At 43.4% G+C, this 24,442-nt stretch overlaps 1 protein-coding gene across 1 annotated transcript in view; it reads right to left on the bottom strand.

The window, feature by feature from the left end:
* Positions 1–24,442, bottom strand: part of SCN4A (sodium voltage-gated channel alpha subunit 4) — a 62,376-nt gene that overhangs the window by 18,563 nt on the left and 19,371 nt on the right. Inside the window, 4 exon segments of the mRNA XM_072645829.1 lie at positions 487–622; positions 8,472–8,933; positions 20,585–20,941; positions 23,299–23,472. Coding sequence (XP_072501930.1) covers positions 487–622; positions 8,472–8,933; positions 20,585–20,941; positions 23,299–23,472 — 1,129 coding nt within the window.

The raw sequence follows: 24,442 nt of genomic DNA, 5'->3' as shown, positions 1-24,442 counted from the left end.
CTCTTTGTCCCCAACCTCCCCATTGAACTTTCTAACCCCGTTGCCCCACTCCCACTTATTCCACCCTTGATGAGCCAAGACTCAAGGAAGGAGGGAGATGCATCTCACTACCTCCTGTCTCCATGGGGAAGTATGGCTTCTTTCCACTGACATGTCCTTTAACACCCACCAAACTGGGCAGGAGTAGAATTCAATTTTGGCAGGCTGGATTTAAATTCGTTCTAAGAAAGGACTTGGAGGCAGGCCCATGGTGAGTCAGGATTTAGACAGGGTGACTAGCAGATGAGGCGAAAGACTCCTTTGGATTCTTGGGTTCCTCACTGGGGGAGTGGCATGGGTTGAGGGCCTGGGGGGTTGGCGGTGAGACCTCTCCTTCCTCACAGCTCTCAACACAAGGTCTCCAGTGTTGGTCATGGCCAGGGTGCTGTCTTTTGTGAAATAGGGGGTGGGGGTGGCCTTGGCCCCCAGGGGCCCAAAGTTTCTCACCCTCAGTGAAACACTCCTCAGGGAGCTCCCCTTCAGTATTCTCCTCTTCCTGGGGCTGCTCTTCTTCCTCAGGTGGTTTGTAGTCAGCAGTGCTGCCTACCGAGGAGTTCCCATCATACTTGGGGGGTGGTGGCTTCTGCAGGGGACCAGAGGGGACCAGTGACCCCTAGCTACTGGGACTCCATAAGGGACCCAGACCCAGACAGGAATGGGGGAAGGCTGGAGTTGGGGAGGGTAGAATAGGAGGGAGGGGATGGAGAAAAGCTGCCTGAAGTAGTGGATGGAGTGCTAGACTTGGAATTGGGAAGATGAGTTCAAATCCTACCTCGGAACACTTCCTGTGTGACCCTAGGCAAGCCACCTAGTCTCTCTGGGCCTCAGTTTCCTCCTCTGTAAAATGGATGGGTTGGACAAAATAACAGCTTTCTTGCATTAATATAGCACTTTCACATCTGATCCTCACAACAACCCAGTGAGGTATGTGCTATTATTGTCCTCATTTTACAGATGATGAAACTTTGGCTGAGAGAGAGGTTAAGTAATTTGCTCAGGGTCATACAGAATGGAAAAAAACCAAGCATTCACCAAGCACCTCCTACTGGTCAGGTACCATACTAAGCACTTTATAAATAGCTCATTTTATTCTCACAACAACCCTGGGATACAGGTGCTATTATGGTCCTCATTTTACAATTGAAGAAACTGAGGCAGGCAGCAGTTAGGTGATTTGACCAGGGTGACATAGCTAGGAAGTGAGGCTAGATCTGAACTCAGTGCTTCCTGACTCTGGACCCAGTGCTCTAACCACTGTTGAATCTCCAAGGTCCCTTTCTAGCTCTCAGTCTATAATGGGTATGAGGAAGGAACTGAAAGTGCCTGGAAGTTAAGGAGGTAGATCAATGAAATATATGTGGGGATGGAAGGAGGATTGGGGAAGTAGAGAAACAGGGAGAGGGAATTATTGAGGAATTACGAGTAATTCATTGAGAAGTTAAGGGAATTTTTGGGATGGGCCAGAGAGTAGGAAGACCAGGGAGTAGCCAGTGGGGGGATAGCTTAGTGAGCAGAGAGGGACATGTCAAGGGGCTCCCAGGTGAGGGGAAGATGAGAGACCAGGAGGAAAAGCCTGAGCTCCACAGACCCAAGATTCAACCCTTCTTCCCAACCTGAGGCCTAACCCTCAGTTTCTGTTTGGCAAAATGTGTCCAGGCAGGATGGAAAATATTTCTGAGCCAATGGCCTCAAGTTTAAACCCAATAGGAATTTGATCCCTTAAGCAAGAAGTAGGGGGGTGGAGGAGGCGCTGAAGCAGTTTATATTTCTTTCCCGGACTAGGACAGCCTCTGATGTTTTTCAGAGTCAGATTCCCAAATCCTCCCTACCCCAGCTCCTTATCCTCAGAGCTCTCTATCTTTGAGTGTCCAGGGAAGGTTATCCCTGGAAAAATGCAGAGCATGGAGGAAAAGGGTTTTGAGCTCCGGACCAAGGTTCAGGGGTCCTTAGCACAATGCCTGGCACATAGTAGGCCGTCAATAAATGTTTACTGACTGATCGTCATGCAAAGAGTGCTTTGGACACTTACTTGGCCATGGGGAAGTCACTTCTCTAAATCTCAATTTCCTCACCTGTAAAATGGGGGTAATAATGCCTGTAAGGACTTTTCTCAAAGAGCCGTGGTGGAGAGCAAATGAAATAATGTATGCAAAGCAATTTGCAACTTTTAACATGCCATATAAATGCCAGCTATACAAATGATCATCATCACCAGCTAGTCCAGCTGAAATTTGGCCTTCCAGTGGATTGGTATCACATTTTCCAGAACTTTCAAGGCAAAGGTCATATGGATCCAACCCAACAAATGCCAGCATATTTCCTTTATGTTTTCCTTTTTTTTGCATCCCCAGAGCTTAGCACATTGCGTAACATATAGTAGGTGTTAAATAAATCCTTTTTGATTTGAATAGTGTGTTTGTCCTTCGTTGCCCAAGAAGATCATGCCATCAGAGAAATAATGACATGACTTGCACTTGCCTTTGTTTTGAGTGAGGGAGGGCTGTGCAGGTCACCAGCCTCACTTCTCCTCCAGAGCCATCAGAATCCAGTGACTAGATATTCATCAGGATGACTGGAAATGACCCAGGATGAGGCAATTGGGGTTGTGACTTGCCCAAGGTCACACAGCTAGTGAGTGTCATGTATCTGAGGTGAGATTTGAACTCAGGTCCTCCTGATTCCTGCACTGGTGCTCCATCTACTGCATCACCTAGCTGCCTTGATTAGAATAGTAGCTAGAAACTGAATAGAGGATTTCCAGCTCCCTTAAGAAGGCCAGCCCTAGTCTGAACTGGCTTCCCTTCATAGTGAGAATAATAAGAAAATTAATTGACAATTTTATAGAACTTAACAAAAATTGTCACATTTGATCCTCATAAAGAGGCAGTTAAGAGGTCCTGGCCCTGGAGTCAGAAAGACCTGAGTTCAGATCTAGCCTCAGACACTTACTGTGTGACCCTGGGCAAGTCACTTAACTTCAGTGTGGCTCAGTTCCTTCAACTGTAAAATGGGGATAATAATAACACCTACTTTCCAGAGTTGTTGTGAAGAACAAATAAGAGAATATTTGTAAATTACTTTGCATGGTGCTTGGCGCACAGTAAGCGCTTGACAACAACCCTGCCAGTTAGGTACTACAGGTATTTATTTTAAAGACGAGGAACCTGGTGCTCAGCAGGGAAGTGACTTATTTATGATCACACAACTCATTTGTATCAGAGCAAGGCTTCAAACCTAGGCCCTTCCTTATTCAACTCCAGTGTTCTTTACCCAATCTCACAACGCCTAAATGATTTGCCAGAGGTCAGACAATATGAGAGAGGATGGCTCCTATTGAGCCAAAGTAGGAATTTCTAGCACCTCATAGAGCCCAAGGTGCAGAGTGATGGTGAGCCAACAGTCAGGGTATGCCTTTTCCCTGGCTGTCCCCTCTTGCCTGGCATTCTCTCCTTCTCTCCATCTTTTGACTTCCCCAGATCCCTTCAGGTTCCAGCTAAAATCTTACCTTTTGCAAGAAGCCTTTCCTGATCCCCTGTGTGCTACTGTCTTCCCCCTGTCATTTTTCCAAATTTATCCTGTATATTGTTGGTTTGTATATAGTTGCTTGCTTGCGGTCTCCACCCTTAGATTGTGAGCTCCTTGACAGTAAAGAATAGTTTTTGTCTTTGTTTGTACCCTCTGTTTAGCCATGTGCCTGGCACGTGGTAGATGTTTAACAAATGCTTCTTGATTTGACTTGACTGGGCTCCTCCGGCTAAAGGATGTCAGGGGAATGGGGGATAAAGAGATCCCAGCCAACGTCATTTCTGCTTTCCTGGAATAAGTTTTCCCCAGAGACATATTCCTCTGTTTCCATTTCTAAGGCCTTTCCCCAGTTCCTTGAACTCTTACCCCAAACCTTAGAGACTTAGGGAGGCCCTTCCAGTACTAGTTATAACATATCTAGTTATCACTGAAGGTGGATGAGGGAAAAATGGAATCTTTTTACTAACCCCTAACTGAAATTGGTCATTCCTCCAATTACTTAAAAAAATGATGAGAAAAGATCTACCAGACTGACAATGAGGTTCATGATACCCCAACTCCCCCCATTCCCCCCACACACACACAAAGGGAAGAATCCTTGGCCTAGTGGTCTTGAGAGTGAGTTGTTGAGTTGTGTTGACTTTTTATGATCCCATTTGGGGTTTTCTTGACAAAGATACTGCAACACTTTGCCGTACTCTACAGGAATGCTCCCTATCTAGATACTGTGATATGGTTCAACAGCACCATCTCCTGGTGAGCTGTTTCAAGCTAGCAAAACCTATACCAGATATATATATATATATGACACACTGAGCTGGCAACATTCAGTTCTTGTTTTTACATGTGTGGTTGAGGGGTTGAACACAGTGTGGGAAAAAGCCTAGAGGTTATCAGCGAAAGACACACAGAAAGTTAGTAAGGAAAAGGATTCAGTGCTCTCAGGGAATCCAGACCCCTTTACAAAGACAAAGGTTTTGGCAGATCCAGAAAGTCATAATAATGACTGGGGGTTGGGGTGAGGAGGGGCAGACAGAAGAAAAGTTGGAGTAGAGGGAACATCTTGAGTCAATGGGGGTGGGGTGTCATGGTGTGAATCAGGGCTCAGACACTGAAAAAAGAGAGGACTAGATATTTCAAGACTGTTAGGAAAATTTAAGTGAACCTTAGAAAGCTTTTTTTTTTTTTTTTTGAGGCGATTGAGGTTAACTGACTTGCCCAAGGTCACACAGCTAGTGTGAAGGTGGATTTTTAACTCAGGTCCTCCTGACTTCAGGGCAGGTGCTCTATCCACTGCGCCATCTAGCTGTCCCCCAAACCTTAAAAAACACATAAATTTGCCTTGATTTTCATTTGTTTGCCCCCTATGGATCTATAGAGTTTCATCCATGGGGGAAACTCCTGATTTAGAAATTCCCTTTGCCAATATAGATTTAAGAACCCAGAATGAAGTATGCCTATAATTCCTGCTACTGGGGAGGACTGATTGAATAGTGGAGTTCTGAGCCTCTGAGTACTCAGCCTGGCACCAATATGGTGAGTCCCTGAGAGCACAGGTGGGAATGGAGGGCAAGCCACCAGGCTGCCTAAGAAGGGTCAGATTGGCTTGGGTCAACAACAGAGAAGGTCAAAGCACCCATGTCAATCAGGACTGGGACTGGGCTGTGAGTGGTAACTGTACTCCCAGCCTGCTACAATCAGTTTCAGAAACAAATAAAAGAAACAAACCCTTACAGATTTAGATATTTGTTTGGGGGCACCAAAGAGGTTGAGTGATGCGTCCAGGGTGTTTCAGAGGCAGAATCTGAACTTAGGTCTTCTTGACTCCAAAATCAGCCCACTTTCTACCATGCTATGTTGACTTTCTGAGTAGCTATTAATATTTTGATTATCTAATCAAAAAGGTCATAAACTAAAAGGGATAGAAAAGACTTTCTATTTATATCTCCCAAGCTCAATACCATAGAGAATAGCTACAGTGTGGAAAGAAGGAGAGAAGGGGATGGAATAAACATTTATATAGGGTTTACTATACGCCAGGCACTGTGTTAAGCTCCCTCCTTTTTTTTTTTTTTTTTTTACAAATATTATCACTTTTATTTTCACAACAACCTTGTAAGGTAGGTGCTACTATTATCCCCATTTTATAGTTGAGGAAACTAAGATTTAGTGACTTGCTCACAGTCTCACAGCTAATTAAATGTCTGAAGCTGGATTTGAACTCAGGTCTCCCTGACTCTTGTCCTAGCATTCTATTCACTATGCTATCTAGATATCTCAGATAAGAATGGTAATAAGATATCTAGAAGTTCACAAGATGAAATCTGAGAAAGGAGCCAGGAGTAAAACACTTGGCCTCAAATGTCTATACAGAAATGACCAATGGTTAGACAACAAGCAAGATGAGTGAGGGGTCCTAACACAAAAAAAGCAAATTTAATCTCTTAGGTATCACTCAGTTATGGTGGGATGTAACTCATGACTGGTATGTGGCTCTGAATGAGTTCACCACATACAAAAGAGGTAAAAGTGGAATAGGATGAGGTGGGTTAGCATCATATATTAATATGGTTTACTTGTGTGAAGAAATTCAGGAATCAGAGCAGAAAATATGGTGAATAATGTTTGGGTGAAAGTTAATAATGGAGAAATACTTATTATTTTTGTCATTGGGTTATACTACAGATCACTTGTATAGACTGAAAATATAGATGAGGAGTTCGGGAAACAGATCAGAAGCCTAAAACAGATGGGGCACTTGAAGGGAAACTTCAACTATCCGAACATTTGTTCATGTTTCATTCTCTCTCTCTCTCTCTCTCTCTCTCTTTCTGTCTTTCTTTCTCTCCCAAAAGCAGAGCAGCTGATAACTTCCTGATTTGCTTTGGTGATATTTTCATCTTTTAAAATGTTGAAGAACCAACAAAGGGAAATTATATTTTGGATCTGATTCTCATTCACTATTAAGTAAAGGAACTAAGGTAGAAATGATGGGAATTCTAGAGGGAAGTGAGTACTCCTTCCTAGAGACTGTGACAGAGGAGATAAAACCCAGATATGATCCTAAATAAGCCTTGGATTTGGGGAAATCAGATTTCAAAGCATTCAGAGGAAGGTTAGATAGGATTGCATGGGTTAACACTCTTTTGGTGAAGTCAGCTCAGGAGAGATTGGATCTACTCAAGAATGAAATCCTGAAGACATAAAGGGAAGCAATTCCAGTGAGGAAGAAAAATAGGATTTGTCTAAAGATAATTATGAGGATGGAGTAGCTAAGCAGCACAGTGGGTAGAGCTTTGGATCTCTAGTCAAGAAGGTTCATTTTTATGAATTCAAATACAGCCTTATACATTTCTAGCTATATGACCCTGAGCAAGCCACTTAACCTTGCTTGCCTCAGTTTCCTTATCTGTAGAATAGCTAGAGAGTGAAATGGCAAACCACTCCAGTATCTTTGCCAAGAAAACCCCAGAAGGGGTCACGATTAATTGAAGATAACTAAACAATAACAAATTATGAGACACACAAAAAACTCATCATCCAATTTAGATTTTTTTAAAAAATCACTGAAGATGGAAGAAAGGTCAGGTAATAAGAGATTAATATATGAATTGGCAAAGTTATATAAAAATAGTGTCAGGAGGGTGAAAGTTTAGAATGAACTGGGACTAACTAGGAAAGCTAAGGACAGCAATATTTTTTTTTTAATTAAAGCTAATAGGGAGAAAAAGGAGCACCAAAGAAGATACAGGACCTTGTGGTACATGAAATGGGATAGTGATAACTCACAATGAAAAGCAGGCAGAGTTGTTTAGTTATTTTGCTTCTGTTTTCTCTGCCAAGGGGAATGGCGTTTACACTGGAAATGCAAATGGAACAAAAATAGGTTGGGATAAATGGAGATAAATGAAAAAAAAGGTATAAAAAGTCAACTTCACAAGTGCAAGATGAGGGAGGCATAGTTAGCAGCAGCTTGCTAGAAAAAGATCTGGGTGTCTTAGTTGACTGCAAGCTCAATATGAATCAGCAATGTGCTGTGACAAGTTAAAAACTAATATGAAAAGAAAAAAGAAAGTATATAGGTATATAGACTGTTATTGTAATATCATTATTGAGTATTTTCAGTTCATAAGCCCAGTGCATTAGTAAGTAGAAGAAAGTATTAATAAATATGATAGTTTTAAAAAATATTACTATTTCAAAGGTATTAAGAGCAAAGACAAAAACCAAAAACTAATGTGAACTCAGGCTACTCTGAAAGGAATAACTTCTGGGGACAAAAGGAGGAGATAGTCCCACAGTACTGTTCCCATCAGACCTCATTTTCAGTATTGCATTCATTTCTGGCTACCATAGTTCAAGAATTACATTGATTAATATGGAGAGTGTTCAGAGGAGGACAACTAACATGGTGAAGAATGATGTGAGTTTCTGGTTAAGGACATAAGCATGTTAGGGGGGACAAGAAGAGTTTTCAGTCCTGTGTTAGAGGGATTCCGTTTGTTGCCTTTGGCCCTACAGCAGAGTAGAGATGTGGCCCTCTAAATCCTCAATCATTTGGATTCAGTCAAAGAGTTGCAATTGAGGAACTAGAGGGTCCCATCTGACCTTGAGGCTGCATGTTCCCCACCCCTGCCCTACAAAGCAGAAGATCAGTAGGTGGAAGCTGCCAAGATGGAAATTTAGGCTCAATGTCAGAGAAAACTTCCTGCTTTGAGAGGTGCTGGGTTCCCCTTCCTTGTAGGGCTCCAAGAAAAGTTTGTATGGGCCCTTGAAATGTATATTATAAAGGGGATTCCTTTGTGTCTGATTTGAACTCGATGGTTACGAGGTCTCTTTCAACTCTCAAACTGCACGATTTCGTGCTTGTTATGGGAACAGAGTCTGGGGTGCAGTGGGGTGCTCACCTTAATCTCTTCAGCCTCAGAAAATGTGTCTGTTTCCTCTTCTGTGGGCATCTCTAGGTCAGACTCCTCAGAAGCGATGGGCACCTGCACTGTCAAGTATGGGTTGTTGATAAAGTTCATGTGGTCAAGTTCAATACTAGTTGGCGGGCATTCCACCACATCAATGTGGTTCAGGATGTGATTGTCCTTCTTTAACTCTTCCTCTTCCTGTTGTGGTTGCTCCTTCTTCTCCTCTTCTCCACCCTCCTCCTCCTCAGCCTTCTTGGACGCCTGCTTCATGTCTCCAGGAGTCAGGATCCGACCATGTAAGAGGGCCAGGAAGAAGGCTTTGGCATAATCAATGCCCCAGGAGATGCGAGCAATGGCAATTTGAAGGTTGTTCATCTCTCCATCGTCGTCAGAGGCTGCCAGGCTGTCGGCACTGAAGGAGCTCAGGAGCAGGGCAAGGAAAAGATTCAGGACCTGGAGGGAAACGAAGCTGTGTCTGAGCTCATTTCGGATCAGTCTGTGCCCTCCAGCAGGGGCCCTACCATCTCTGTGCTCCCTCCATATCTGTGTCTGAGACAGGGAAAGATTGGCAAAATCTATACCCACCTCCCAAACCAGGGAACCAGGACTGATGAGCATGGGAGGTGGGGATGCAGGGCAGCAGGTCCCCCAGGACCTGTCTAGGAAGAGACAACCAGGCATTTTTCCAGGTTGGACTTAATAGAGAGGAACTTGACAGGCAAGGTGTTATATGGGTGAGGGGTGGAACACATCATAGAGATATGATGATGGGGAGGAATATTCTATCTCTCTCTTGGTTTGAGGATTCTGGATCCATCTACCCTCTCAACAGGCCCACTTCCAGTTAATCCTCCCCCCCCTTTAAACATACCTAGATATACCTCAGAGAGCCAGGCTCACGCAATGAATAGGAAACTAGACGTGGAGTCAGGAAAACTGAGTATTTATAAGCTATGTTAACATGCCAACTCTCTAAGACTCTAAGTTACAAAAGGTTTGAGACTTTCCACTGGCATTGGAAGTGGAACATTCCAGTTGGACACCATCAGAAATCATTGATATATCAATATACATTTCCCTTATATTCCTATTAAGTAGTAAGTAGTGCTTTGTTCAGGCCTTTCAGTCAAGTCTGGCTCTTTGTGACCCCATTTGAGATTTTCTCGGCAAAGATACTGAAATGGTTTACCATTTCTTCTCCAGCTCATTTTACAGATGAGGAAACTGAGGCAAACAGGGTGAAGTGAATTGCTCAGGGTCACATAGTTAGTAAATGCTTGAGGCCAGATTTGAACTCAGGAAGAGGAGTCTTTCTCACTCCCAGCCTGACACTATCCACTGTACCACCTAACTGCCCCAGTGAATAATGCTAGCTTTTACATAGCTCTTTAAGGTTTACAAAGTGTTTTACAAATTTCTATTCATTTTATCCTTATAATGACTTTGGGAGATAGATGCTACTATTCTCCTTATTTTACAGATGAAGAAACTGAGGCAAAAGAGAGAGATTTAGAGACTTTCTCAGGGTCACACAGCTAGTAAGTGTCTGGGATGGGATTTGAACTCTAGTCTTTCATGCCTAGTGTTCTATCTACTGAGCCACCAAGCTTCCTCTTTACTGGTTAGTACAAGTATTATTAGGGACTGGGATAGGTTTCATTACTAAAGGGTATTCCTGAATAAGAAAACTCCACTTTCTTTACATCTTAGAGCATTTCCTGGAACACAGAGGGTTATGTGACTTGCCCAGGGTTCTCTAGCCAATTTGCATCCCAGGTGGGATCTGAATCCAGGTTTTCCTCAGTTTGAAGCCAGTTCTCCATCCACTATTCCATCCTTTCTCTTATAGAAGTAGCATTATGTCCTTTTTAATAAGATGAGGCAACTCAGGCTTAGTAAGTTGAAAGCAGTTCATCCAAGTTCACACAGGTTATAAATATCACAGATGAGATTCGAACTCAGGTCTCTTGATTACAAGCCCAACACCCCACTAGACTGTGCTACTTTCTAAAAGAAACAATCATTCTGTGACCCTAAAATTCCCAACAACACCTGTCCTATTTGTCTCCTGTCTTTCCTGGCTCCATTTCTAGGATGAGTGGTCTCTATTTCCTCACTTGCAATAAAAGAGAATAAATCCTGAAGTTCCAGCTCTGTTTGTCAACATTCTACACCTACTATACTCTTAGAAGATTGCCAACCACCTCCCTTGACTAAATCTGATTCTTATTCTCTTAACCCCCTCTATGTTTGGTACTACTGACTACTCCCTATTTTTTTTTTTTTTGAGGGGAGAGGTGAGGCATTTGGGCTTAAGTGACTTGCCTAAGGTCACACAACTAGTGTCAAGTGTCTGAGGTTGGACTCGAACTCAGGTCTGCCAGTGCTTTATTGATTGCGCCACCTAGCTGTTCCTCCTATTCCTTCTTAAATTTCCTTTTTGCCTCCCTGTCACCTCATGTTCTACTATAACATGCTTTCTTGATGTTCCTCCTGCCTCCCTAACCATCTATTCTTTGTCTCATTCACTGACTCTTCCACTAATGTGATTTCATAGGCTTAATCTTATAGCTTCAGTTTTTAAAAAGGATGGAATTCAGGAGATGCCCATCAATTGGAGAATGGCTGGAGAAGTTGTTATATATGATGGTGATGGAATACTATTGTGCTATAAGAAACACTGAGCAGGATGCTCTTAGAAAACCTGGAAAGACTTACATGAACTGATGCAAAATGAAATGAGAATTAGGAGAACATTGTACCTAGTAACAGCAATATTGTAAGATGACCAACTCTGAATGACTTAGCTATTCTCAGCAACACAGTGATCCAAGACAACTCTGAAGGACTCATGATGAAAAATGCTACACAACCCCAGAGAAAAAGCTAATATAGTCTGAATACAGATCATAACATACTTTATTTTTCTTGGGTTTTTTTTTTTTGGTCTATGTTTTCTTTTACAACATGACTAATGTGGAAATATGCTTTGCATGACTATACATATATAACCTATAACAAATCATTTACCTTCTCAATGGGGGGGGGGGTAGGGAGAGAGATATTTGGAACTCCAAACTTTAAAAACAAATGTTAAAAATTGTTTTTTCATGTAATTGGGGAAAAATTAAATACCAAATAAATCAAAAGAAAAAAAGGATGAAAAGAACATTTCAAATATCTCGTGCATAATTGAAGATGTTGTCCATTATTCTGATCACTGTCTCTTATGGAAGTTTCCATGGGATGAATTCCTTCCTGAATTCAGGGCCAGAATCCCCCAAATGACAAATGGTCAAAGGATATGAAGAGGCAGTTTTCTCAAAGAAAGACATTCAAGCTATCAATAGTCACATGGAAAAATCCTCTAAATCACTAGTAATTAGAGAAATGCAAATTAAAGCAACTCTAAGCTTCTACTTCATGGCCCTTGGATTGGCAAAGATGACAAAAATGGAAAATGAGAAGTGCTGGAGGGGCTGCAGGAAAACGGGCATATTAAGCACTGCTGGAGGAGCTATGAATTGGTCTGGCACAATTTGGAACTTCTCCAAAGTCAATAAACAATATATTCCCATTTACCTTGCTATACCACCGCTGGGGCAGCTAAGTAGTGTAGTGGATAGATCGCTGGGCATGAAGTCAGGACGACCTGAGTTCAAATTTGATCTCAGACATTTACTAGCTGTGTGACCCTGGCAAGTCACTTAACCCTGTTTGTTTCAGTTTCCTCATCTGCAAAATAAGCAGGTTAAGGAAATGGTAAGCCACTAAAACAACAAAATGCCATTCCTAAAATGGTACCCCAAAGAGATCAAAGAAAGAAGAAAGGACTCATATATACAAAAATATTTATAGCAATACTTTTGGCAGTAGGACAAGACTGGAAACTAAAGGGATAGTCCTCAAACTCAAGAATGACTGAACAAACTATGATGTATGAATGTAATGGAATACTAATGTGCCATAAGAAATAATGAAAGGAACAGTTTCAGAGAAACTTGGGAAGTATGAACTGACACAGAATGAAGTGAGGAGGACAATTTATATAACAAACAACATTGTAAAGATAAAGAATTGTGATAGATTCAAGAACTCTGACAGTACAGTCACCATTCATGATTCCAAGAAACAGTGAAGAAGGCTGCCTGACTCCCGACAGAGGAGTGATGCCCTCAAGGTGCAGAATGGGACATAGATTTTTGGAAATGGGAATTTGTCTTACTTGATTTTATTATTGCAAGGATTTACTTTCCTTTTTTCTTTTAAATGGGGGTAGGTGGAAAGAGCAGCAAATAAATGCTTATTAATTAAAACGATAAAGTAAATTTTTAAGTGAATTTAAGGATAGGAAAATGTGAATTCATTCATGCCAAATCTACTTATGGTCCTGTCGAGTCAGGAGATGGGTTCTAATCCTGGCTTTGCTGCCAGCTAGTCACAAAGCAATGTGTGGTTTGTCTTTTGTTCTCAAAGAGGGCCATGACATCAGGAAGATGATACCATGACTTGCAAATGAATTGGATTTAAGGGAGTCTGTGCAGAGTCACCAGCCCTGCTTTCTTCTCCAGAGCCATCTGGGTCCAGTGGCCAGATATAGATCAGCACAACTGGAGATGGCCCAGCAGTCACTTTGTAGCCTTAGACAAGTCTCTTTCCCTGTCCTGTGGTCAGATTTCCTTCTATAAAATTAGGAGGTTGGACTAGATGGTCTCTCCCTTCCAGCTGTAACATTCTGTGATCCTATGACCAGACAATGAGTAACAAATAAATTAGCTCCAATTTTTTCTTTTTTGCCTTGGCTGCCAGGAAACTCAGAGCTAACATTCCACATCCAGTTGTGGTAACAAAGAGTTATTATTTCATGTCCAGCTGTGGCATGAACTCATCCCAGGTGTCTGGTAACATCTATTTCCCCTGTTCCTTTCAGTTGTATTCTGTTCTGTTTTTATTTTAGAAGTCAATGTGGTATAGCAGAAAGAATGTATTAGATTTAGTATTAGAGGATATGTTTGATTTAGTACTGAAAGGAAACCGTAGAAGTTCCTGAGTCTAGTCCCTTCATTTTACTTTATATGGAAATCAGTTTCCAAACAGAGGTTGAGTGACTTGTCCAGGGTCACATAGCTAGTAAGCATCTGGGGCAAGATCTGAGCCTCAGTCTTCCTAATTCTAAGTCTGATACCCTACCCATTATGCTGTGCAGAGTCTCTCATTTCAGATTACTTCCCTCAACCTCCTTATAAGGACCCTGACGTCTGTAGCCAATCCCCTTGTCTGGAAGCCTTCTGAAGATTCCTCATTCATATATTCCTCTTTTCTCACCCCTCGTCCATTTCTTGGGTGTGTGTAAGAGGACTACCACAGATTACCTGACTGAAGCTAGAGCTTCAGGAAAACATTTGGTGAGACTGGGCTAACAGTTAAGGTTTAGGTGAAAGATTATATAGTGTAGTGGATAAAGAGCTATTCTCAAAGTTAAGAAGACCTTGATTCAACTGACACTGATGGGGGCTGGAAAAATAGAGGAACCCCAAGGCTGGAGTTTCCTGTGTGTGCCATCTGGAAAAGAATTCACAGACCCAAGCATTCTTAAGGTCAGGGTGATAAAGATTTATTATACTTTTCAGCGGGCAAGAGTTCTTAGGGAAACCGCAAACTTAGAGGAGTACAGTTAAAGTTTATATAGCATATTTTATAGTAAGACATGTGCCAAATATGCTGCCTAGGTGATTCAGGGCAGGATTAGGGACTGGTTAAGGAGTGGTTAGTTCTTAAAGGAGCATGCAATTTTAGTATCTACTGAGCAGGTATTTTACCCAGAGTTCATCGGGAAATAGCCCAAGGCATGGCTACATGGAAGTGTGGTTTTAGGCCTGAAACTCACTAAGTCAACTATTGGTCAGGACTAAGGAATTTCAGGCTGCTCTCATCAATGTCTTGTTTGACAAGATAAACGTAAGGGAGTGTATACATACACTTTAGCCTAGGATACATATGATTGCTTAGTGAGCAGTAAAGGTCATTATGACCCAGTACACAGACAGTTCAGCCAGCACACAGCTGATTCAAACTAGTAAATTCTAGCTGGCTGTTGTATCAGGAAGAGAGATAAAGGTTTTGCTGGGACAGACTGTACTTGGACTGGGGAGAAACTGCCTGGGATAGTGTTTTGAGGCTGGGGAGAAATGTAGTCTTAGAGAGAAATGTGATTTTAGAATTGGGGTCCATGTAAGCACCCCATTATCACCTTTGATAGACACTGGTTGTATGGCCCTGGGCAAGTTAATCTCTCAATATTTCTAGACCAGGAGAGGAAACTAGGTGGTGCAATGGATAGAGCACTGGCCCTGGAGTCAGGAGGATCTGAGTTCAAATTTGGCCTTAGACTAGCTATGTGACTCTGGGCAAGTCACTTAACCCTGTTTGCCTCAGTTTCCTCATTTGCAAAATGAGCTGGACAAGGAAATGGTAAACTACTCCAATATCTTTGCCCAGAAAACCCCCAAAGGGGTCATGAAGTATCTAACATGACTGAAAGAGAGCAAAAGCATATAAAGGAGAAGGGGGAGGGAATTGTGGTGGGCTGAAGGTAACCACCACCACCACCCACCCCACACACCCTTTAGAGCATCCTTGAAGTTGATTAAATAAGTTTTCATCTGGGTATATTGATCGAGGCCTGTAGGGGTGGTATACAATATGTGTTTTGTCCTGAGTCCTGCACCCCCTAGGCATGATCTTGACATTCCGTGTCCCAGGATGACCCTCCTATTATGCCCTGACTCAGACCCTCTGCTTTGGCTAAGTCAGTTTGTTAACTCTGCCCTGAATCCTTCGGTACCTTTGTTTAGTTCATTGCCATACTCTGAAGGCTTTTTCTCCTTTCCTTTCCTCATCAATTCCTAACTAAATAGTTTTTGCTCTGCAAAAGATCTGAGGTTGTTTTGGGTTTTGGTTTTTAGCAGACTGAAATCTTACTATACGTCAACAGTGTAATACAGTGGCAAAACAAAACAACCTCATTCCGTTTTAGACTGCATTAAGAAGAATAGAGTCCAGGCCAAGGAGGGGACGGTCCTGTTATACGCTAATCAGAGAGTTGTGTTCAAGTGTGGGAAGCCATGTTTTAAGAAGGACATTGATAGGCGTGAGGTCATGCAAAGAGGGGAGACTTAGATGGCAAAGGTCATGACCTGGGCAGTATGGGGATCAACTGAAAGAAGCAGAGATGGTTAGCCTATAGAAGAGGCATAGGCAGGGCATAAGCTAACTTCAAGAGTTTTAAAGGCTGTCACAGTAAGAAGGTTTTAGATTAATTTTGCTTCTCTGTATAGGGCAGAGCTAAGAGCAATGGGCTACAGAGACAGATTTAGGTGGACTCAGTTTCTGGTAGGAATTTCCCTCTGCTTCCCTCTAGATCTGGACAGTTAACTCCATCCTCCCTCTTGCACTTTCACCTTCTCTGTCCTTTCTTGCCCCTGGCTCTTCTCCTCTACTGCTCTGTCCTTTTGTCTCTGCCCTAACCTTCCCTATCCCCTGCCCCTTGTCTCCTCCGCCTTCTCTCTCTGTCCCTTGTCTGTAACCCTGTCCTCTTCTGACCACAGTTTCTTATCTCTGTCCCTATCTTGCTCTTCTCCTTGTCTCTGTCCCTCTTCCTTGTCTCTGCCTCTATCGTTCCCTGCCTCTATCTCTCATCTCTGCCCCTCTCCCTTGTTTCTGCCTCTGGTCTCTGCCCCTCTCTTTCCCTGCCCCTTCTCTTTGCCCCTTTCCCTCCTTGCCTCTGCCTCTGCCCCATGTCTGTATCCCCTCCTTCATTGCCCTGTGTCTCTGCCCCTTCCTTCTCTGGCCCTAGTCCCTGTCCTTCCCCTCCCCTGCCCCTGCTCTCCGCCCCTATCTTTCCCTGCCCATCTCCCTTGATGTCTTTGTTCCTGTGGGGCAGGCAAAATCAGGGCTCCCAGCTGTCAAGAAGGGGAGAGCAGGGGGCTGGGGTAGGGGGTGGAGTGGCCACCAGTTGCCAGAAGCACATATGAGATGGGAATTAGCTGCTCTCTGGGTCAGCAGGGTTTGCGCACGGCTCCTGCCTTGGTACAGAAATAGCTGCTTCAGTCAGGGTGTGCATGTGTGTGTGTGTGTGTGTGTGTGTGTGTGTGTGTGTGTGTGTGTGTGCGCGCGCGCGCGCGTGTGTGTGTGTGTGTGTAGCAGGTTGGGGGTGGGTGAGTAGAGTGTGATTGAAAAGAACTGTTCTCACACTGGGGGCTGCTGCAGGGCCAGGGACTGGGCAGGGTTACTGTGTCACCCTGAGTTACTTCCTCTCTTCCTCCCATAATAACCCAAAGGAAATGACAGTAGACACAGAGAGGGGGAAGTTGGGGGGGGGGCACTGGGTCCCTACAGCTGCTGGCATATTTCCCTCCAGACACACACCTGTTCCCCACCCCCTCCTGGAGAGATGCTCCATCCTGGAGAAGGGGTGGGGGATGGGAGAGCACAGTAGCTCAGTCATCACAATGCCCCTGTCCTGTCCTTCAACATGTGAGACTCCTGAACTGAAAGGCTAGAACAGAAGGGGACTGTGAGAGCATTGGCACGGGGAGGTGTGCTCTTGGGAGTTTCCTCAACGCTTAGGCCAGACAGAGTCGCCACTCTTGCCAATATATCTCCTTCCTGCCCCGATGCACATAAAATGCCTACATATATACACGCCCAGTGCATGTTGTATCATCCCAGATCATTCCTGTTTTTTATTTTTCTCAGTGCCCAGCACAATGCCTTGCACCTAAGAAGGCCTTAAATGATTGCTGGATTAGATAGGATTGCATCATAGGCATCATGGCCTCTTTCCTTTCTCCTCCCTCCCACCTAAACAACTCACATTCATAAAGACAAGACACAGGCATAGCAGAAATGTACACAATCCTGGTAAAATGGGAATAATAATACCTACTTCCCAGAGTTGTTGTAAAGATCAAACGCAATATTTGTCAAGTGTTTAGCGCACTGCCTGGCTTAGAGTGGGTACTACGTAAGTGTTAACCATTATTGTTATTATGACATATATCAATACGCAAGTACACCCAGATCTAGATCACACAGTGCACCACTGGTTGGCAAACACTGTGCCCACATAATATGCATATTATACAGCTCCAGTAAAGCCTGACCCTGATTAATTGACCGTGTAGTACAGTGAAAATAACGTAGGGCTAATATCCCTTTAGTGTGACCTTAGACAAGTGTCTTAATCTCCAACAGCCTCAGTTTCCTCATCTGTAAAATGCTGAGTGTTGGACTATGTCACAGAACTTGAGGGTAGGAAGGGGCCTCAGCAGGAACCTAATTTAATCCATTTTTGTTCTGTCATTTTCAGTCTTGTCCTACTCTTTGTGACCCTATTTAGGGTTTTTATTGACAAAGATACTAGAGTGGTTTGCCATTTCCTTCTCCAACTCATTTTCCAGATGAGGAAACTGAGGCAGACAAGGTTAAATGACTTGGCTAGAATCACAGAGCTAATACATGTCTGAGACTAGATTTGAACTCATGAAGATGAGTGAGTATTCCTGACTCCAGGCCCCACACTCTTTCACCAAGCCACCTAGCTGTCCTAATTCAATCCACACAAGAATGGAATCCCTGTCACAATGCATTCAACAAGTAGTCATTCAGTCTCTGCTTGAAAATCTCCAAAGTGGAAGGGTCCACCACCTCCAGAAACAGACCATTCCATTTTGGCCAGCAAAATTATGTTGAACTTTTCCTTGCCTTCTACTCTAAAGTTTCCTTTTTGCAATTTCCAAGCCTTTTGTTTCTGCCACCAGGGTCAGACTGAAGATATCTACTCTTCTGTTCACCATGACAGCCCCTTGAATGTTTGCATTCATTCCCCTGGAGTCTTCTCTTCTCCACATTAAACATGACTAGCTCTTTCAACTGGTCTCTGGTGAGATCAGACTATTTCTGTCATCTCTTGTTCAGCCCTACATCCTATGATTCTATGAAGACCAACACATATACGCAGACGTGTGCTCTGACAAATAGAGGCACAAATCTACACACTGCCCAGCATGGTGCAGTGGACAAAGGACTGACTCTGGAGTCAGAGGAACTGGGTTCGAATCTTACTTTGGAAGCTTACTACTTACATGTTCCTGGGCAAATCATAGTCTCCCTGGGGTTCTGTTTTCTCATCCATAAAATGAGAGTGTCACACTAGATAACCTTTGAGTCCAGTTCCTGCTCTGTAGATCTGTGAATCTGTCCTCATTCACACCCTAACCCTCCTGGTACTGCAGTGTTGGCGTCTTGAAAAATCTGCCTTCAAGGATTGCTTCAGATATATTGGCTGTGTGACCCTGAGTAAGTCACGGGTGAGTTCCCCCAAGCAACCCTTTAACGCTATAAATTGCAGAATAGTTGCTGATTTACATTGGTAGAAGCAATCGCCTTATTGAGAGTTCTCTGAATTCCAGAAATTCCAGATCCAGATAATACATCCCCCCAAACCTTCACTTCAAACACTCCTCTTTCTGGGAGGCAGATGAAGACATAGGAAGAGGAGCAGAGATCAGTTCCCAAGGTCTTGAAGGGGAAGACAATGCTTGCACCTGCTGCCAGAGTCTCTCCCCAACAATAGTAATGACAGTAATACTATTAATAATGATAGTTAACATTTATACAATGCCAGGTACTGTTCAAAGCACTTGACAATGATCACCTCTCAATCCTTCCAACAACCTCGGGAAATAAATGCTATTATCTTCATTTTACCCATGAGGAAATTTAGGCAAACAGGGATGGAGGGACTTGTCAAGGGTCACACACTAAGTATCTGAGGTCAGATTTGAACTTAGGTCTTCCTGACCCCAAGACCTGCACTCTATCCACTGAGCCTAGTTGCCCTGTTAGGATAGTCAGAGATTTTTAGAGTCAAAGTGAGGCATAGGTTACTGGTGGACTAAGAACCAGAAAGATCTGAGCTCAAATCCTTCCACAAACACTTCCTTGGTATTTATCTCAGCCTTCATTTTCTCATCTTTAAAATGGGGATAATAATTATACCTACTTCATAGGGTTATTGGGAAGATTAAATGAAATAACCTATAAGAACAAATGCTATGCAAGTTCTAGCTATTATCGTTGTCATGAGAGCCCTCTTTCTTTCCCCTTCCTCCCCCTCCATAACACAAACACTGGTTAAATTTCTTTCTCTGTATTCCTTTCAAGGCATTGCCTGCCTTCTAGAACCAACCTAAAGGTTCCTCTTCCCTATTGCCTTCAGGGGCCTGGCTTCACCTCCTCTCTCCTTTCGTTTTCCCCCAGGGGTATCTCCTTCTCCCTCTCCCCACCCAGCAATCAGGCATTTGAAAGATGCTGACCCAGCAACCCAAGAATTTCACACATGTGGAATGATCCCCTCCACCACCACCATCACCCAAGGCCAGCTGGGCATACAGCACGTGGCAAGGCATAGCAGACAGCAGGAGTTGGGTGCCTTACTTTTCCCCATGGGACTAGTACCTAAGTGTGTCTGTCTGCTCTGCTAGGTTGTCCAGAACTCCCAGTGGGGTTGTGGGGATGACTGTTGTGCCATCACTCTGGGTAAGGTATGCCTCCGGGGTTGGGAGGAAGAAGTCTCCTCTCCACACGTCACCAATAAAATATTGGTTAGCTGGACAATGTGCCCCAACTCTCACCATATTCCCTTCCCTCTTCCAACCATCCCTTTGCTGCCTTCCCCAAACAACACTACATACCAAACCCTGACTCATAGGGAACAGATGGAGCTTGGGAAGAGAGCAGTTCATTTTGACCCATGTCCAGGTTCTCATTGGGATAACAAGGTGAGGGAAACTGGGAGGATGAGGATGTGTTTGATAAGAGGCAGCACAACATAGCAAAAGGAACTCTGGACTGGGAGTCAAGAAACCTGGATGTCAGTCATTTAACAGGTCATATTTTCCTCAAATTCTCATTCTCTTCCATTAAATGAGCCCAGCTGAACCAGATAAATGATCTCTGATGTCCTTTCTACCTCTATGATCTTGTGGGAGTGTAGGAGCTAGGGGCTCTTCCCTTCCTTCCTTCCTTTTCCCCTTACTCACCACAAGGTTCCCAATGACCATGACCATGAGAAAGACGGTGAGACACATAGGCTGACCGGCCACCTCCATACAATCCCACATGGTCTCGATCCATTCGCCACACAGGATTCGGAAGACGATGAGGAAGGAGTGGAAGAAGTCATGCATGTGCCAGCGGGGCAGGCTGCAGCTAGAATTAATCTTACACACGCACTCCTTATAGCTTTTTCCAAAGAGCTGCATGCCCACCACGGCAAAGATGAAGACGATGATGGCCAACACCAGCGTCAAGTTTCCCAAGGCCCCCACGGAATTGCCAATGATCTTGATGAGCATATTCAATGTGGGCCAGGACTTGGCCAGTTTGAAGACTCTCATCTGGGGATAGGGAATGGATTAATGAAAACATAAAAGATGAACCTTGTTTATTAAGATGATCCCCCATCTTGAACTGTAGGGAAGAAATAGGGCCATCTTTGATGAACTCCTAGTTTGATAGAACATACACCCTTCTTGCCTATGGGAAACCATATGTCCCCATCCCCTGGGAATTCCTGTACTGATGGGAGTGGGAAAGAGTATCAAGATGGGGTGGGAGAGGGGTCAAAGGGATTTGAGTTCAAGTCCTGTTATTAACCAGTTATCCTAGGATTTAAACTGGATGGGACCTTAAAGATAATATAATCCAGTCCCTTTTTTTTTTATGGAAAAGGAAACCAAGGTCCAAAGAGACTGAATGATTACCAAGTTATTTCAGTTATGTCCTTTTCTTTGTGACCCTATTTGGGGTTTTCTTGGCAAAGACCTTGGAGTAGTTTGCCATTTCCTTCTCTAGCTCATTTTACAAAGTAGGAAATTAAGGCAAATGATATTGCCCCGGGTCACACAGCTAGTAAGTGTCTTAGGCTGGATTTGAACTCAGGAAGAGGAGTCTTCCTGATGGTAGGCCCTATGTCTTATCCATTTCATCACCTCCCTGCCCATTATCAAGTTTATGCAAGTTTTATGTCCCAAGAATTTGGATTTCAGTCTGATGAATCCTCAAACTCAGCATACTCATAACAGAAATGATCATCTTTCCACTCCAGATGGACCCTGATTCTCTTATTTCTTCCAATGGCACCACCACTCACCTAGATTTAAATCTTATTGCTGTCCTTAACTCTTCCCTCTCTTTCAAGTCCTATGTCAGTCAGTCAATTAACATCATTTACATTAACATTTGTTATTAATTATTAATATTATTATTAATATTTACATGAACATTTACTAAGTGTCTGCTAGGTGCAGGCACTGTGCTAAAGGCTTGGGATTCAAAGAAAACAAAAGACAGTCCCTGCCCTTGAGGAATTCATAATCTATGTCCAGTTACCAAGTCCAGTAGATTCTGTCTCTTATAATATCACTTTAATCTGTCCCTTTCTTTTTTATTCCCATAGCCATTGCCCTAGAAAATGGCTTCCTGACCAGCTTCTGACTGTGATTAGCAGTCTCCCACTGTCTCCCAAACTACAGGTTCTTTCTTCTCCAATCTTCCATTATGATATATCTGATCATGTCAGTCCCATGTTCAAAACCCTTCCAGTTTCTCCCTATTGCCTACTAAATAAAATTCAGACTCCTCAGGCTAGCATCAAAGACTTTTGTCTAGCCACTTTTTCAATCTTATTTCACATTTCTCTCTTCCATGTGTGCTATAATCCATCCATACTAGAATACTTACTATTACGTGGGAATCTGTGTAGACACAGAGATGGGACAATGTACCTTCCATCTCTATTGTCTTTGCTTATATCAATTTCAATCCTAAGAATAGTCTGTTTCTAACTTTTGAAATCTTATCCATCCCTCAAAACCCATCTCAAATGATACCTCTTCCAGAAAGCCTGCCCTGATTCTCCCTCCTGTTCAGAAATAATCTGACCTCCAATAAGACTTTGGACTTCTTTGTGGTCTTATTATATTTTATTTATCACTATAGTTATTATATACTTCTATAATAATATATCACACAGTATTGAATATTTGCATCATATGCCCCGTGTTAGATTTTAAGTTCTATATGGGCAGGCAGTGTGTTATAATTATTGTAGTTTCCCTTGGGTTTAATACAATGCTGTGTATATTAGGCAGTCACGTGGCACAATGGATAGAGAAGTTGTTGAGTCATTTTCCAGTCAGGTCTGAATCTTTGTGACCCCATTTGAGGTCTTTTTGGCAGAGAAGGCCCCCTTCTCCAGTTCATTTTATAAATGAGGAAACTGAGGCAAACAGAGTTAAATGATGTGCCAAGGGCCACACAGTCAGTAAGTGTCTCAGGTTGGATTTAAACACATGAAGATCAGTCTTTCTGATTCCAGGACCACCACTTTGTCCATTGAGCCACCTGGATTTTAAAAATTAGTGTGGCTATATGACAATAATGATGATGGGGATGGGGGAGACATTGTGCCAGCTTTTGTAGAGTTCATCATCCTGCTGGGTGAGACATAATCCCTGCCCTCAGGAAGCTCCCAGGCCAATAAGGAAGGCATGACTACCAACATTAGGTGTTCCCAGTACAATGGGGGAGTCACTGTTCCAGACCTTAGGGAGCACTCAGCCTGATGTAGGAGACACAGTGCCTGCCTTCAGGGAGCTTCCAGTCCAAGAAAGAAGACATGATTCTCAACCCCAGGGGTCCCCAGTATAACGAGAGAAGGGGACTGCTGGTGGCCCTTAGGCTAAGCACGTACCAAGCGGAAGGATCGAAGCACAGAGAGCCCTTGCACGTTGGCTAGCCCCAGTTCCACCAGGCTCAGGGTGACAATAAAACTGTCAAAGATGTTCCAGCCCTGCTGGAAGTACTCATAGGGATCCATTGCAATCAGCTTCAGCACCATCTCTGCGGTGAAGATGCCTGTGAAGACCTGGTGAGAATAATCAGTCATCACTGGATCCTAATCTTTTCCCCTTCATTCATCCCTTCCCTTCCATGTGGCTGCTGGGAATCCCTCTTCCAAGCCTCCTCTCTTGGAATTCTCCCCTTACAGCTTCTGAACAACAATTAGGGGTCAAGAAAGGGGGCCCAGGGCTGTGCACATCAGTAACTGATGATGCATTGAGCTTGGAATCAGAAAAAAAATCGAGTTCAAATCCTGTCTCAGACATTTACCAACTGTGTGACCCTGGGCAAGTCACTTAACTTTTGTCTGCCTCAGTTTCCTCAACTGTAAAATGAGAGTAATAATAGCACCTGCCTCCCAGGGTTGTGAGGATCCAATAGGATAATATTTGTATAGTACGTATCACAGTATCTGGCACACAGTAAGTGCCGTATAAATGCTTATTCCCTTTCTTTCCCTTTCCCCCTCCTTACAGTTTCTAGAGAACAGCAGGGCATCAGAGAAGGGAACCCTAGGTGTGAGCCTCAGCAGCAATCTATTCCCTGGGCTTAGAAGGAAACAGTGACAACAGAACAGAGATGGGAACAGCCCCAGAGGCCTCTGCACCCTGCCTGTGCCAAAATCAACAAGCACTGATTAAGCACTCATTATGTGCAAAGTACACAAAGAAAATCTGGCATGGACCCAAAGAATTCTTTTCCTGATTAAACTTTAGGTGCTGCTGACTGTGTGCCAGAGGTGGAATTTGGGAGATAGGTTGGGGAGAGGGTTCCCTCTAGGGTGGAGTGGAACATAGATGAGACCCACCTTTTTCAAAAGCCCTGGTGCAGGGGTGTGGAACCTGCAGCCTCAAGGCCACACGTGGCCTTCTAGGTCATTGAGTGAAGACTTTTGACTGAGTCCAAGTTTTATAGAACAAATCCTTTTATTAAGGGGACCAGGTGGCTTGGTCCCTGTGGGTGTCAATTAGATATCTAATCCTGATACTGGGATT

Source organism: Notamacropus eugenii, chromosome 2 (genome assembly GCF_028372415.1).
Source record: "Notamacropus eugenii isolate mMacEug1 chromosome 2, mMacEug1.pri_v2, whole genome shotgun sequence".
NCBI classification, from domain to species: domain Eukaryota; kingdom Metazoa; phylum Chordata; class Mammalia; order Diprotodontia; family Macropodidae; genus Notamacropus; species Notamacropus eugenii.
Note: the sequence above shows the minus strand (reverse complement) of the source record. Positions and strands in the feature narration are given on the sequence as shown.